Below are 16,430 nucleotides of genomic sequence, written 5' to 3'. Positions count from 1 at the left end.
GTGTCCTGTTGGGTATGGATGGGTGTCCTGTGGGGTATGGATGGGTGTCCTGTGGGGTATGGATGGGTGTCCTGTGGGGTATGGATGGGTGTCCTGTGGGGTATGGAGGGTGTCCTGTGGTGTATGGATGGGTGTCCTGTGGGGTATGGATGGGTGTCTTGTGGGGTATGGAGGGTGTCCTGTGGGGTAGGGATGGGTGTCCTGTGGGGTATGGATGGGTGTCCTGTGGGGTATGGATGGGTGTCCTGTGGGGTAGGGATGGGTGTCTTGTGGGGTCAATGTTATCAGTGCATCTTTTCCCCAAAATCAATCACGTGTGTGTGTGTGTGTGTGTGTGTGTGTGTGTGTGTGTGTGTGTGTGTGTGTGTGTGTGTGTGGGTGTGTGTGTGGTGTGTGTAGGTGCGGGCCACAGCACAAGGTGGGCTGGAGGCCTTCACCACCGTCTTCGTCAACATCCTAGACATGAACGACCTTCGACCTCTGTTTGCCCCGACCTCCTACTCCTTCGTGGTCCCTGAGGGCTCTCCGCTGGGCGCCAGCGTTGGCAGGGTAACGGCCACGGACGCAGACGTCGGATCCAACGGGCAGTTTTACTACTTCTTCAGGTATTGGTGTTGTTCCTCTGTCCTCCTCCTGTTGTTTTTACATTAAATTCGTTATGGGGTATTTAATCCATGTTAAATTCATTATGGGGTATGTAATCCATGTTAAATTCATTATGGGGTATGTAATCCATGTTAAATTCATTATGGGGTATTTAATCCATGTTAAATTCATTATGGGGTATTTAATCCATGTTAAATTCATTATGGGGTATTTAATCCATGTTAAATTCATTATGGGGTATGTAATCCATGTTAAATTCATTATGGGGTATTTAATCCATGTTAAATTCATTATGGGGTATTTAATCCATGTTAAATTCATTATGGGGTATGTAATCCATGTTACATTCATTATGGGGTATTTAATCCATGTTAAATTCATTATGGGGTATGTAATCCATGTTAAATTCATTATGGGGTATTTAATCCATGTTACATTCATTATGGGGTATTTAATCCATGTTAAATTCATTATGGGGTATTTAATCCATGTTAAATTCATTATGGGGTATTTAATCCATGTTAAATTCATTATGGGGTATTTAATCCATGTTACATTCATTATGGGGTATTTAATCCATGTTAAATTCATTATGGGGTATTTAATCCATGTTAAATTCATTATGGGGTATTTAATCCATGTTAAATTCATTATGGGGTATGTCATACATGTTAAATTAATTATGGGGTATTTAATCCATGTTAAATTCATTATGGGGTATGTAATCCATGTTAAATTCATTATGGGGTATTTAATCCATGTTAAATTCATTATGGGGTATGTAATCCATGTTAAATTCTTTATGGGGTATTTAATCCATGTTAAATTCATTATGGGGTATTTAATCCATGTTAAATTCATTATGGGGTATTTAATCCATGTTAAATTCATTATGGGGTATGTAATCCATGTTAAATTCATTATGGGGTATTTAATCCATGTTAAATTCATTATGGGGTATTTAATCCATGTTAAATTCATTATGGGGTATTTAATCCATGTTAAATTCATTATGGGGTATTTAATCCATGTTAAATTCATTATGGGGTATTTAATCCATGTTAAATTCATTATGCGGTATTTAATTCATGTTAAATTCATTATGGGGTATTTAATCCATGTTCAGGCTGTAACACAACAACAACACAACAACATGTGGAAGGGTGTGAATGCTTTGTGAAGAACCCTGTATGTTTGGGAAGCACTTTGCACTGCATAGTGCTTTACCAAATATAAGGCAAGTAAGTATGCCTTGTCAGAGTCAGAACGACCCATTGTAAGAAATGTGCTTTATAGAATAAAGTTTGATGTGACTTGTCCCCAGGGAGCGTGTGGAGCTGTTCTCGGTGCACCCCACCAGTGGGGTTGTGACCCTGACAGGCCAGCCAATAACGGGGCAACGGATGGAGCTGGAGGTACGAGCGGTGGACCGAGGGATAAAGCTCTACGGGACCAACGGGGTCAGCAGCACCGCTAAGGTATCTCTTGTTCCTGTTCTGTCCAACGGGGTCAGCAGCACCGCTAAGGTATCTCTAGTTCCTGTTCTGTCCAACGGGGTCAGCAGCACCGCTAAGGTATCTCTAGTTCCTGTTCTGTCTAACGGGGTCAGCAGCACCGCTAAGGTATCTCTAGTTCCTGTTCTGTCCAACGGGGTCAGCAGCACCCCTAAGGTATCTCTAGTTCCTGTTCTGTCCAACGGGGTCAGCAGCACCCCTAAGGTATCTCTAGTTCCTGTTCTGTCCAACGGGGTCAGCAGCACCGCTAAGGTATCTCTAGTTCCTGTTCTGTCCAACGGGGTCAGCAGCACCCCTAAGGTATCTCTAGTTCCTGTTCTGTCCAACGGGGTCAGCAGCACCGCTAAGGTATCTCTAGTTCCTGTTCTGTCCAACGGGGTCAGCAGCATCGCTAAGGTATCTCTAGTTCCTGTTCTGTCCAACGGGGTCAGCAGCACCGCTAAGGTATTTCTAGTTCCTGTTCTGTCCGACCGAGTCACTAGCACCGCTACGGTATCTCTAGTTCCTGTTCTGTCCAACGGGGTCAGCAGCACCGCTAAGGTATCTCTAGTCCCTGTTCTGTCCAACGGGGTCAGCAGCACCGCTACGGTATCTCTAGTCCCTGTTCTGTCCAACGGGGTCAGCAGCACCGCTACGGTATCTCTAGTCCCTGTTCTGTCCAACGGGGTCAGCAGCACCGCTAAGGTATCTCTAGTTCCTGTTCTGTCCAACGGGGTCAGCAGCACCGCTAAGGTATCTCTAGTTCCTGTTCTGTCCAACGGGGTCAGCAGCACCGCTAAGGTATCTCTAGTTCCTGTTCTGTCCAACGGGGTCAGCAGCACCGCTAAGGTATCTCTAGTTCCTGTTCTGTCCAACGGGGTCAGCAGCACCGCTAAGGTATCTCTAGTTCCTGTTCTGTCCAACGGGGTCAGCAGCACCTCTAAGGTATCTCTAGTTCCTGTTCTGTCCAACGGGGTCAGCAGCACCGCTAAGGTATCTCTAGTTCCTGTTCTGTCCAACGGGGTCAGCAGCACCGCTAAGGTATCTCTAGTTCCTGTTCTGTCCAACCGAGTCAGCAGCATCGCTAAGGTATCTCTAGTTCCTGTTCTGTCCAACCGAGTCAGCAGCATCGCTAAGGTATCTCTAGTCCCTGTTCTGTCCGACCGAGTCACTAGCACCGCTAAGGTATCTCTAGTTCCTGTTCTGTCCAACCGAGTCAGCAGCATCGCTAAGGTATCTCTAGTCCCTGTTCTGTCCGACCGAGTCACTAGCACCGCTAAGGTATCTCTAGTTCCTGTTCTGTCCAACCGAGTCAGCAGCATCGCTAAGGTATCTCTAGTCCCTGTTCTGTCCGACCGAGTCACTAGCACCGCTACGGTATCTCTAGTTCCTGTTTTGTCCGACCAGGGACTAGAAGGTTAAGAGAAGCGAGCTAGCAGCCTGCAGGTTGCTAGTTCAATCCCCGGGTCGGGCAAACACAACAAAACAAATGTATTGTATGTATTGTGTGTATGTATTGTATCTATGACGGGCCTGGACATGTACTGGCTTAAGCAGGGGGACACGTCTGGCACTGCAGGATTTGAGTTCCTGGTAGCGTAGTGTGTTACTGATGGTAGGCTTTGTTACTTTGGTCCCAGCTCTCTGCAGGTCATTCACTAGGTCCCCCTGTGTGGTTCTGGGATTTTTGCTCACCGTTCTTGTGATCATTTTGACCCCACGGGGTGAGATCTTGCGTGGAGCCTCAGATCGAGGGAGATTATCAGTGGTTTTGTGTGTCTTCCATTTCCTAATAATTGCTCCCACAGTTGATTTCTTCAAACCAAGCTGCTTAGCTATTGCAGATTCAGTCTTCCCAGCCTGGTGCAGGTCTACAATGTTGTTTCTGGTGTCCTTTGACAGCTCTTTGGTCTTGGCCACAGTGGAGTTTGGAGTGTGGCTGTTTGAGGTTGTGGACAGGTGTCTTTTATACTGATAAGTTCAAACAGGTGCCATTAATACAGGTAACGAGTGGAGGACACAGGAGCCTCTTAAAGAAGAAGTTAGAGGTCTGTGAGAGCCAGAAACCTTGCTTGTTTGTAGGTGACCAAATACTTATTTTCCACCATAATTTGCAAATAAATTCATTAAAAATCCTACAATGTGATTTTCTGGATTTTTTTCATAGTTGAAGTTAACCTATGATGAACATTACAGGCCTCTCTCATATTTTTAAGTGGGAGAACTTGCACAATTGGTTGCTGACTAAATACTTTTTTGCCCCACTGTATGTATATATATATATATATATATATATATATATATATATATATGTATGTATGTATGTATGTATTGTATGTATGTATGTATGTATTGTATTGTATGTATTGTATGTACTGTATGTATGTGCGTATGTATGTGCGTATGTTTGTGTGTATGTATGTGTACCTGGAGGTGTTAGAAAACACATAAGGCTCATTTCTATTCTACTCAATGGACAATGAAGTTATATTCTATTTTCCTCTATGTTTTATCCTCTCGGTTTTATTTGTACTTTGACATTTGTCTTTAACTGTTTGATCGTTTTATCCAAAAATCTGTCATTCAATCAATAAATCCAGGTGGTCCCGACGGTTGAACCGGTGAATGAGTTTTCTCCGGTGCTGTCTATGGTGGCCCTGGTGCCTTCGTGGTTGGACCAAGACCCTGTGTTTGCTGTGGTCACGGTGGAGGACCAGGATGAGGGGGTGTGCGGGGACATCGAGTGGGTCTCCATCGTCGAGGGGGACCCACTGGAACAGTTTAAGGTGGACCGCTCTCCGGTCGGGAACGAGTACAAGGTAGTCTTCTCCTCCTCTCCTCTCCTCTCCTCTCCTCTCCTCTCCTCTCCTCTCCTCTCGTCTCGCCTCGCCTCCTCTCCTCTCCTCTCCTCTCCTCTCCTCTCGTCTCGCCTCGCCTCGCCTCCTCTCCTCTCCTCTCCTCTCGCCTCGCCTCGCCTCGCCTCTCGTCTCGTCTCGTCTCTCCTCTCCCCTCCCCTCCCCTCCTCTCCTCTCCTCTCCTCTCCCCCCTCTCCTCTCCTCTCCTCTCGCCTCCTCTCCTCTCCTCTCCTCTCCTCTCCTCTCCTCTCTCCTCTCCTCTCCTCTCCTCTCCTCTCCTCATCACCTCCCCTTCTTTTATCTCTTCTAATCTCCTCTTCTCCTCCCATCTCTAGGTGAAGACGTCAGAGCCCGTGGACTGGAAGAAGTTTCCATACGGTTGTAACCTGACCCTCCAGGCTAAAGACAGAGGAACCCCTCCTTTGTTCTCCAACACTCAGGTGGTCCAGGTGTTAGTTAGAAAACCTCAGGCTCTCCAGGTGAGTCATTTGACGGTCGTGTCTTCATTCAATTTCATTTTCATTGTTTTAGCTTTTCCCTCTCTCTGCTGTTCAGTGTCTTTTTAAATGTGTCTGAGTTTTAAATTTTTTGTTCTAGTGAACAATACCATAACAACACCATATCAACACCATATCAACACCAACACAATATCGTCACAACACCATCGAAACACCATCACAACACCACCACAATACCATAACAATACCATAACAACACCACAACAACACCATAACAATATCGTCACAACACCATAACAACACCATAACAACACCATAACAACACCATAACAATACCATAACAATACCATAACAACACCATAACAACACCATAACAATACCATAACAACACCACAACAACACCATAACAATATCGTCACAACACCATAACAACACCATAACAACACCATAACAATACCATCACAATACCATAACAACACCATCACAACACCATAACAACACCATCACAATACTATAACAACACCATAACAACACCATAACAACACCATCACAATACCATAACAACACCATCAAAACACCATAACAATATCATAACAATATCATAACAACACCATCACAACACCATAACAACACCATCACAATACCATCACAATACCATAACAACACCATCACAACACCATAACACCATCACAATACCTTAACAACACCATCACAACACCATAACAACACCATAACAACACCATAACAACACCATCACAACACCATAACAACACCATAACAATACCATCACAATACCATAACAACACCATCACAACACCATAACACCATCACAATACCATAACAACACCATCACAACACCATAACAACACCATCATAACAATACCATAACAACACCATAACAACACCATAACAATACCATAACAACACCACAACAACACCATAACAATATCGTCACAACACCATAACAACACCATAACAACACCATAACAATACCATAACAACACCATCACAACACCATAACACCATCACAATACCATAACAACACCATCACAACACCATAACAACACCATCACAATACTATAACAACACCATAACAACACCATAACAACACCATCACAATACCATAACAACACCATCAAAACACCATAACAATATCATAACAATATCATAACAACACCATCACAACACCATAACAACACCATCACAATACCATCACAATACCATAACAACACCATCACAACACCATAACACCATCACAATACCATAACAACACCATCACAACACCATAACAACACCATAACAACACCATAACAACACCATCACAACACCATAACAATACCATCACAATACCATAACAACACCATCACAACACCATAACACCATCACAATACCATAACAACACCATCACAACACCATAACAACACCATCACAATACCATAACAACACCATAACAACACCATAACAATACCATAACAACACCACAACAACACCATAACAATATCGTCACAACACCATAACAACACCATAACAACACCATAACAATACCATCACAATACCATAACAACACCATCACAACACCATAACACCATCACAATACCATAACAACACCATCACAACACCATAACAACACCATCACAATACTATAACAACACCATAACAACACCATAACAACACCATCAAAACACCATAACAATATCATAACAATATCATAACAACACCATAACAACACCATCACAATACCATCACAATACCATAACAACACCATCACAACACCATAACACCATCACAATACCATAACAACACCATCACAACACCATCACAACACCATAACAACACCATCACAACACCATAACAACACCATAACAATACCATCACAATACCATAACAACACCATCACAACACCATCACAATACCATAACAACACCATCACAACACCATAACAACACCATAACAACACCATCACAACACCATAACAACACCATAACAACACCATCACAACACCATAACAACACCATAACAATACCATCACAATACCATAACAACACCATCACAACACCATAACACCATCACAACACCATAACACCATCACAATACCATAACAACACCATCACAACACCATAACAACACCATCACAATACCATAACAACACCATAACAACACCATAACAACACCATAACAACACCATAACAACACCATCACAATACCATAACAACACCATAACAACACCATAACAACACCATAACAACACCATCACAATACCATAACAACACCATCAAAACACCATAACAACACCATAACAACACCATCACAATATCATAACAATATCATAACAACAAAGCCATTTTAATTACACAATGCTCCTATTTTATACCAATAGATAAGCTCGATGTAGTTCACTTTGGTATAACAGCAAGAAAACACACGTTGTGACTTGATTTTCCAGGTGAGATTTGACAAACAGCTCTACCAGGTGAGACTGAGTGAGATAGCGCCGCCTGGCACCATCATAGTGGAAGTGCGGATCACCCCAGGCCCTCCCAACGTCAACTACAGCTTCAGCACCTTCTCTGCCTCACCGTACTTCCTCATCAACCCTCTGACCGGGGTCATCACTACGACAACCCCTCTGACCAGCCTATCGCAGGACGTTGTGGAGCTGGAGGTGTTGGAGCAGGGCAGTAAACTCAGAACCAGGGTCCAGGTGATTTTAATGTGTTTGATCTGATTTGTAATATGTTGTTGTTGTTGTCGTCTTTGTTGACAAACAAATCTGATCTTCTCTTCTGTTTGTATCTCATCTTTAACTCAGGTCACCATAGAGGACGCAAACGGCAACACGCCCACGTTCGCCAGGCCGGCGTACGACGTGTCAATCGAAGAGACCATGCCGGTCGGCACGGTGATCTTGGTGGTGTCGGCGGTGGACGATGACAAAGGGGAGAACGGGTGTATCACCCACAGCATTGCTGGACTTCAGGCGCTACCCTTCACCATAGATCAGGACTCAGGAGAGGTACTGTTGGGGCTGGTTGATCCTCACTGTGTGTGTATACAGTACATGCTGCAATGATTGACAAACATATCTTATTTGATCTTATCACCTTTCCTCCTGTCCTGTCCTGTCCTCTCCTGTCCTCTCCTCTCCTCTCCTCTCCTCTCCTCATCTCCCCTCTTCTCTCAGCTGAGGACCACTAGAGAGCTGGACTACGAGACGTCATCTGATCTCTACATGTTCTCCGTCCGGGCCTCAGACTGGGGTTCTCCATACCGGCGGGAGAACGAGGTCAACGTGACAGTGCGCCTCATCAACGTAAATGACAACAGACCTTTGTTTGAGAGGGTTGGCTGCCGAGGGATGATCGAACAGGACTTCCCTGTAGGCCAGAACATTGTCACCATGTCAGCTGTGGGTAGGTAACCCAGAGGCAAAATCATGTGTCCAACTCCAGTCCTCGAGGAATGAGTGTCTGTGGGTTTTCACGCCTCCCTTGTACTTGATTGATCATTGTCAATAACCACGTTCGACATCTTTTTGTTTCAGTAAAATAAATTATGCGAGAAATGGTGGAGGAAATGCCTTTATGCGCAAATATTGTCAAATCATAAGAAAACTTGGGAGTCGCGCGATGATATGTTGTGTGGTCGTCTCAGTATGACTCGGGGAAACCATGCAGTTTATTAGGTTACAGATTAAATACATGATGATGAACTTCACCGGGGGGGGGGGGGTGAACGTTCCTGGTGATGAACTTCACCGGGGGGGGGTGAACGTTCCTGGTGATGAGCTTGATGCTCCTTTCCAATAAATATCGAGGGTCTTATTCTGGTGACACGATGATCGATGCTTGACTGCCGTTTGACAAAAAAAAACATTCTCACTCTTATCCATAATAATCTCATCCTGTAGACTAGCCCCACTGTATCTGTGAGCTGTAATCTAGACTAGCCCCACTGTATCTGTGAGCTGTAATCTAGACTAGCCCCACTGTATCTGTGAGCTGTAATCTAGACTAGCCCCACTGTATCTGTGAGCTGTAATCTAGACTAGCCCCACTGTATCTGTGAGCTGTAATCTAGACTAGCCCCACTGTATCTGTGAGCTGTAATCTAGACTAGCCCCACTGTATCTGTGAGCTGTAATCTAGACTAGCCCCACTGTATCTGTGAGCTGTAATGTAGACTAGCCCCACTGTATCTGTGAGCTGTAATCTAGACTAGCCCCACTGTATCTGTGAGCTGTAATCTAGACTAGCCCCACTGTATCTGTGAGCTGTAATCTAGACTAGCCCCACTCTAGCTGTAATCTAAACTAGCCCCACTCTATCTGTGAGCTGTAATCTAGACTAGCCCCACTGTATCTGTGAGCTGTAATGTAGACTAGCCCCACTGTATCAGTGAGCTGTTGGCTAGAGGGGCACGTGCTGCGATCAGAGTGGGTATATTATAACGTGACAGTTTTTGTAGCGATACCATCAGTAGAGTGGAAAAGGTGATGGAAACACTTTGACCTTTAGATTTTTATTTGGTACATAAAAACTGAAACGGAAAAGTATGTTTTATGTGCCCTACGTCATTTTAGCCAACAAGTCAGTTTGGTGGAAACACTGGTAGGAAACAAGTCAGTTTGGTGGAAACACTGGAGGGAAACAAGTCCGTTTGGTGGAAACACTGGAGGGAAACAAGTCAGTTTGGTGGAAACACTGGAGGGAAACAAGTCTGTTTGGTGGAAACACTGGGGGGAAACTAGTCAGTTTGGTGGAAACACTGGAGGGAAACAAGTCAGTTTGGTGGAAACACTGGAGGGAAACTAGTCAGTTTGGTGGAAACACTGGAGGGAAACTAGTCAGTTTGGTGGAAACACTGAGGCTGAAACAAGTCAGTTTGGTGGAAACACTGTAGGGAAACTAGTCAGGTTGGTGGAAACACTGAGGCTGAAACAAGTCAGTTTGGTGGAAACACTGAAGGGAAACTAGTCAGGTTGGTGGAAACACTGAGGCTGAAACAAGTCAGTTTGGTGGAAACACTGAAGGGAAACTAGTCAAGTTGGTGGAAACACTGGGGGGAAACTAGTCAGTTTGGTGGAAACACTGAGGGGAAACAAGTCAGTTTGGTGGAAACACTGGAGGGAAACTAGTCAGTTTGGTGGAAACACTGGAGGGAAACTAGTCAGTTTGGTGGAAACACTGAGGCTGAAACAAGTCAGTTTGGTGGAAACACTGAAGGGAAACTAGTCCGGTTGGTGGAAACACTGAGGCTGAAACAAGTCAGTTTGGTGGAAACACTGAAGGGAAACTAGTCAGGTTGGTGGAAACACTGAGGCTGAAACAAGTCAGTTTGGTGGAAACACTGAAGGGAAACTAGTCAGGTTGGTGGAAACACTGAGGCTGAAACAAGTCAGTTTGGTGGAAACACTGAAGGAAAACTAGTCAGGTTGGTGGAAACACTGAGGCTGAAACAAGTCAGGTTGGTGGAAACACCACTGGTGGGAAAATGCTCATATTTTAGAATGTTCGCATGAAAATCTGTCGCCAATTGGATGGAAACCAAACTAGTTAGGGACTCCCCACACCAGCAGAAGGACCTGATTTTTTTATTTTCTTCCGGTCTATGTTTTGTTTCAGAGCTGGGTTTTATTTGAATGTTACCATCCACCAGCATGGTATTGTTTATTAATTAGTTCATTATTAATCAGAAACAGCTGCACAGTTCTTCCTCTTTGCGAGTCCGTAATTTCCGATCTCCCACTTGGATCGCAGCACAACCAACCTATGGGTCAAATAGGGGTTTAGTCCCATAGTATAAATATAGTATAATAGTATAAATATTGTATAATAGTATAAATATAGTATAATGGTATAAATATAGTATAATAGTATAAATATAGTATAATGGTATAAATATAGTATAATAGTATAAATATAGTATAATGGTTTAAATATAGTATAATGGTATAAATATAGTATAATAGTATAAATATAGTTTAATAGTATAAATATAGTATAATAGTATAAATATAGTATACATATAGTATAATAGTATAAATATAGTATAAATATAGTATAAATATAGTATAATAGTATAAATATAGTATAATGGTATAAATACAGTATAATAGTATAAATATAGTATAATAGTATAAATATAGTATAAATCTAGTATAATAGTATAAATATAGTATAATGGTATAAATACAGTATAATAGTATAAATATAGTAAAATGGTATAAATATAGTATAATAGTATAAATATAGTATAATGGTATAAATATAGTATAATAGTATAAATATAGTATAATGGTATAAATATAGTATAATAGTATAAATATAGTATAATGGTTTAAATATAGTATAATGGTATAAATATAGTATAATAGTATAAATATAGTATAAATATAGTATAATAGTATAAATATAGTATAATGGTATAAATACAGTATAATAGTATAAATATAGTATAATAGTTTAAATATAGTATAATGGTATAAATATAGTATAATAGTATAAATATAGTATAATAGTATAAATATAGTATAATGGTATAAATATAGTATAATAGTATACATATAGTATAATGGTATAAATACAGTATAATAGTATAATTATAGTATAATAGTTTAAATATAGTATAATAGTATAAATATAGGATAATGGTATAAATATAGTATAATAGTATAAATATAGCATAATAGTATAAATAGTAGGTTTTTACCAGCACTTGATCATAATCCATTGGATAATTTGTATAAACAGTGCCTTCGTAAAGTATTCAGACCCCTTGACTTACCCCACATTTTGTTACGTTACAGCCTCATTTTAAAATGGATTAAATAGTTTTTTCCCCTCATCACTCTACACGCAATACCTCATAATCACAAAGCGAAAACGTGTTTTTAGAAATCGTTGCCAATTTATTTAAAAAATAAAACTGAAATATTACATTTACATAAGTTTTCAGACCCTTTCCTCAGTACTTAGTTGAATCATCTTTGGCAGCGATTACAGCCTTGAGTATTGTTGGGTATGATGCTACAAGCGTGGCACACCTGTATTTGGGGAGTTTCTCCCATTCTTCTCTGAAGATCCTCTCAAGCTCTGTCAGGTGGGGAGCTTCGCTGCACAGCTTTTTTCAGGTCTGTCCAGAGATGTTCGATCGGGTTCAAGTCCGGGCTCTGGCTAGACCACTCGAGGACATTCAGAGACTTCAGAGTCCCGAAGTCACTCCTGCGTTGTCTTGGCTGTGTGCTTAGGGTCGTTGTCCTGTTGGAAGGTGAACCTTTGCCCAAGTCGGAAGGCCCTGAGCGCTCTGGAGCAGGTTTTCAGCAAGGATCTCTCTGTACTTTGCTCCGTTCATCTTTGCCTCGATCCTGACTAGTCTCCCAGTCCCTGCCACTGAAAAACATCCCCACAGCATGATGCTGCCACCACCATGCATCACCGTAGGCATGGTATTGGCATGGTGAAATCCGGAGCCTGGTTTCCTCCAGATGTGACGCTTGGCATTCAGGCCAAAGAGTTCAATCTTGGTTTCATCAGACCAGAGAATCTTGTTTCTCATGGTCTGAGAGTCTTTAGGTGCCTTTTGGCAAACTCCAAGCGGGTTGTCATGTGCCTTTTACTGAGGAGTGGCTTCCGTCTGGCCACTCTACCATAAAGGCCTGATTGGTGGAGTACTGCAAAGATGGTTGTCCTTCTGGAAGGTTCTCCCATCTCCACAGAGGAACTTTGGAGCTCTGTCAGAGTGACCATTGGGTTCTTGGTCACCTGCCTGACCAAGGCCCTTCTCCCCCGATTGCTTAGCTCTAGGAAGAGTCTTGGTCGTTCAAACTTCTTCCATTTAATAATGATGGAGGCCACTGTGTTCTTGGGGACCTTCAATGCTGCAGAAATGTTTTGGTACTCTTCCCCAGATCTGTACCTCAATACAATCCTTCTCCATCATGACTTGGTTTTTAGTCTGACATGCACTGTCAAAGGTTCTAGAATAAGGCTAGAATAATCCTATAATGATGCTAGAATAATGCTAGAATAATGCTAGAATAATGCTAGAATAATGCTAGAATAATGCTAGAATACTGCTGTAACGTAACAAAATGTGGAAGGATTGGAGGGGTCTGAATACGTTCCCAATGCACTCTGTATACATATATATATACATTAGCAGTCAAAAGTTTAGACACACCTACTCATTCAAAAGTTTTTCCTTATTTTTTCATTTTTTCTACATTGTAAAATAATAGTGAAAACATCAAAACTATGAAATAACACATATGGAATCATGTAGTAACCAAAAAAGGGATTAAGCAAATCAAAATGTAGTTTTGAATTTAGATTCTTTAAAGTAGCCACCTTTTGCTTTGATGACAGCTTTGCACACTCTTGGTATTCTCTCAACCAGCTTCAACTGGAATGATTTTCCAACAGTCTTGGATGAGTTCCCACATATGCGGGTTAGGGTTTGGCCGGGGTAGGCCATTACTGTAAATAAGAATTTGTTCTTTAGTGACTTGCCTAGTTAAATAAACGTTACATTTAAAAAAAATAATAATAATACGCTGAACTCTTATTGGCTGCTTTTCCTTCAATCTGCGGTCCAAATCATCCCAAACCATCTCAATTGGGTTGAGGTCGGTTGATTGTAGAGGCCGGGTCATCTGATGCAGCACTCCATCACTCTCCTTCTTGGTCAAATAGCCCTTACACAGCCTGGAGGTGTGTTTTGGGTTATTGTCCTGTTGAAAAACCAATGATAGTCCCACTAAGCCCAAACTAGATGTGATGGTGTATCGCTACAGAATGCTGTGGTAGCCATGCTGGTTAAGTGTGCCTTGAATTCTAAATAAATCATAGAGAGCGTCACCAGCAAAGCTCCCCCACACCATCACACCTCCTCTTCCATGCTTCACGGTGGGAACCACACATGCAGAGATCATCCGTTCACCTACTCTGCGTCTCACAAAGACACGGCAGTTGCAACCAAAATCTCAAATTTGGACTCATCAGACCAAAGGACATATTTCCACCAGTCTAATGTCCATTGTTTGTGTTTCTTGGCCCAAGCAAATCTCTTCTTCATATTAGTGTCCTTTAGTAGTAGTTTCTTTGCAGCAATTCGACCATGAAGGCCTGATTCACACAGTCTCCTTTGAACAGTTGATGTTGAGATGCGTCTGTTACTTGAACTCTGTGAAGCATTTATTTGGGCTGTTAACTCTAATGAACTTATCCTCTGCAGCAGAGGTAACTCTGGGTCTTCCTTTCCTGTGGCGGTCCTCATGAGAGCCAGTTTCATCATAGCGTTTGATGGTTTTTGCGACTGCACTTGAAGGAACTTTCAAAGTTCTTGAAATTGTCCGTATTGACTGACCTTCATGTCTTAAAGTAATGATGGACTGTTGTTTCTCTTTGCTTATTTGAGCTGTTCTTGCATAATATTTTTTTATTTTACAATGACGGCCTACCGGGGAACAGCAGGAATACTTCCTTGTTCAGGGGGCAGAACGACATATTTTTTTATCTTGTCAGCTTGGGGGATTCAATCTAGCAACCTTTCGGTTACTGGCCCAATGCTCTAACCACTAGGCTACCTGCCGCCTCTACACTCTAACCACTAGGCTACCTTCCGCCCCTCCACTCTAACCACTAGGCTACCTTCCGCCTCTACACTCTAACCACTAGGCTACCTGCCGCCCCTCCACTCTAACCAGTAGGCTACCTGCCGCCCCTCCACTCTAACCACTAGGCTACCTGCCGCCTCTACACTCTAACCACTAGGCTACCCTGCCGCCCCTCCACTCTAACCACTAGGCTACCTGCCGCCCCTCCACTCTAACCACTAGGCTACCTGCCGCCTCTACACTCTAACCACTAGGCTACCCTGCCGCCCCTCCACTCTAACCACTAGGCTACCTGCCGCCCCTCCACTCTAACCACTAGGCTACCTGCCGCCTCTACACTCTAACCACTAGGCTACCTGCCGCCTCTACACTCTAACCACTAGGCTACCTGCCTGCTTAACCCTGTGCTCCTCAACCTGAATTGTTTTGTATTGCAGACATAGACGACCTGGGGCTGGTTAAGTACAGGATCCTGTCAGGTAATGACCTGGACTACTTCAACCTTAACCCAGATTCTGGCGCCCTGGCCTTGAGGAGGTCCCTGGCCTCCGCTAACCTCAAGACGGTTGTCTTCAACCTCAAGGTATCCCTATGTACCCCCATGTCTTCCCTATGCTACCCTATGTATCCCTATTCAGTCCCTATACACCCCTATGTAACCCTATGTATTCCTATGTATATCTTATGCTTGCCAAATTAAATGAAAGTTCAATAAAAAATAAAACAATCCATATGTATCCCCTATGTATCCCCTATGTTGTCCCTATGTATCCCCTATGTATCCCTATGTATCCCCTATGTATCCCCTATGTTGTCCCTATGTATCCCCTATGTATCCCCTATGTATCCCCTATGTTGTCCTTATATATCCCCTATGTATCCCTATGTATCCCCTATGTATCCCCTATGTTGTCCCTATGTATCCCCTATGTATCCCTATGTATCCCCTATGTATCCCCTATGTTGTCCCTATGTATCCCCTATGTATCCCTATGTATCCCCTATGCAGCCCCTATGTTGTCCTTATATATCCCCTATGTATCCCTATGTATCCCCTATGTATCCCTATGTATCCCCTATGCAGCCCCTATGTATCCCCTATGTATCCCTATGTATCCCCTATGCAGCCCCTATGTTGTCCTTATATATCCCCTATGTTGTCCCTATGTATCCCCTATGTATCCCTATGTATCCCCTATGCAGCCCCTATGTCTCCCTATGTATCCCCTATGTTGTCCCTATGTATCCCCTATGTATCCCCTATGTATCCCTATGTATCCCCTATGCAGCCCCTATGTTGTCCCTATGTATCCACTATGTATCCCCTATGTACCCCTATGTATCCCCTATGCAGCCCCTATGTTGTCCCTATGTATCCACTATGTATCCACTATGTATCCCCTAT

The 16,430-nt window shown here is 42.8% G+C and overlaps 1 protein-coding gene across 1 annotated transcript in view; it reads left to right on the top strand.

Annotated features, from left to right (window-relative positions):
* Positions 1-16,430, top strand: part of LOC139388244 (protocadherin Fat 3) — a 334,570-nt gene that overhangs the window by 3,170 nt on the left and 314,970 nt on the right. Inside the window, exons 3-10 of the mRNA XM_071134792.1 lie at positions 400-605; positions 1,931-2,084; positions 4,700-4,918; positions 5,290-5,433; positions 7,856-8,113; positions 8,222-8,425; positions 8,594-8,822; positions 15,463-15,608. Of these exons, the coding sequence (XP_070990893.1) occupies positions 400-605; positions 1,931-2,084; positions 4,700-4,918; positions 5,290-5,433; positions 7,856-8,113; positions 8,222-8,425; positions 8,594-8,822; positions 15,463-15,608 (1,560 nt within the window). The remainder of the gene's footprint in view (positions 1-399; positions 606-1,930; positions 2,085-4,699; positions 4,919-5,289; positions 5,434-7,855; positions 8,114-8,221; positions 8,426-8,593; positions 8,823-15,462; positions 15,609-16,430) is intronic.

Source organism: Oncorhynchus clarkii, chromosome 29, assembly GCF_045791955.1.
Source record: "Oncorhynchus clarkii lewisi isolate Uvic-CL-2024 chromosome 29, UVic_Ocla_1.0, whole genome shotgun sequence".
In the NCBI taxonomy this organism is placed as follows: domain Eukaryota; kingdom Metazoa; phylum Chordata; class Actinopteri; order Salmoniformes; family Salmonidae; genus Oncorhynchus; species Oncorhynchus clarkii.
Note: the sequence above shows the minus strand (reverse complement) of the source record. Positions and strands in the feature narration are given on the sequence as shown.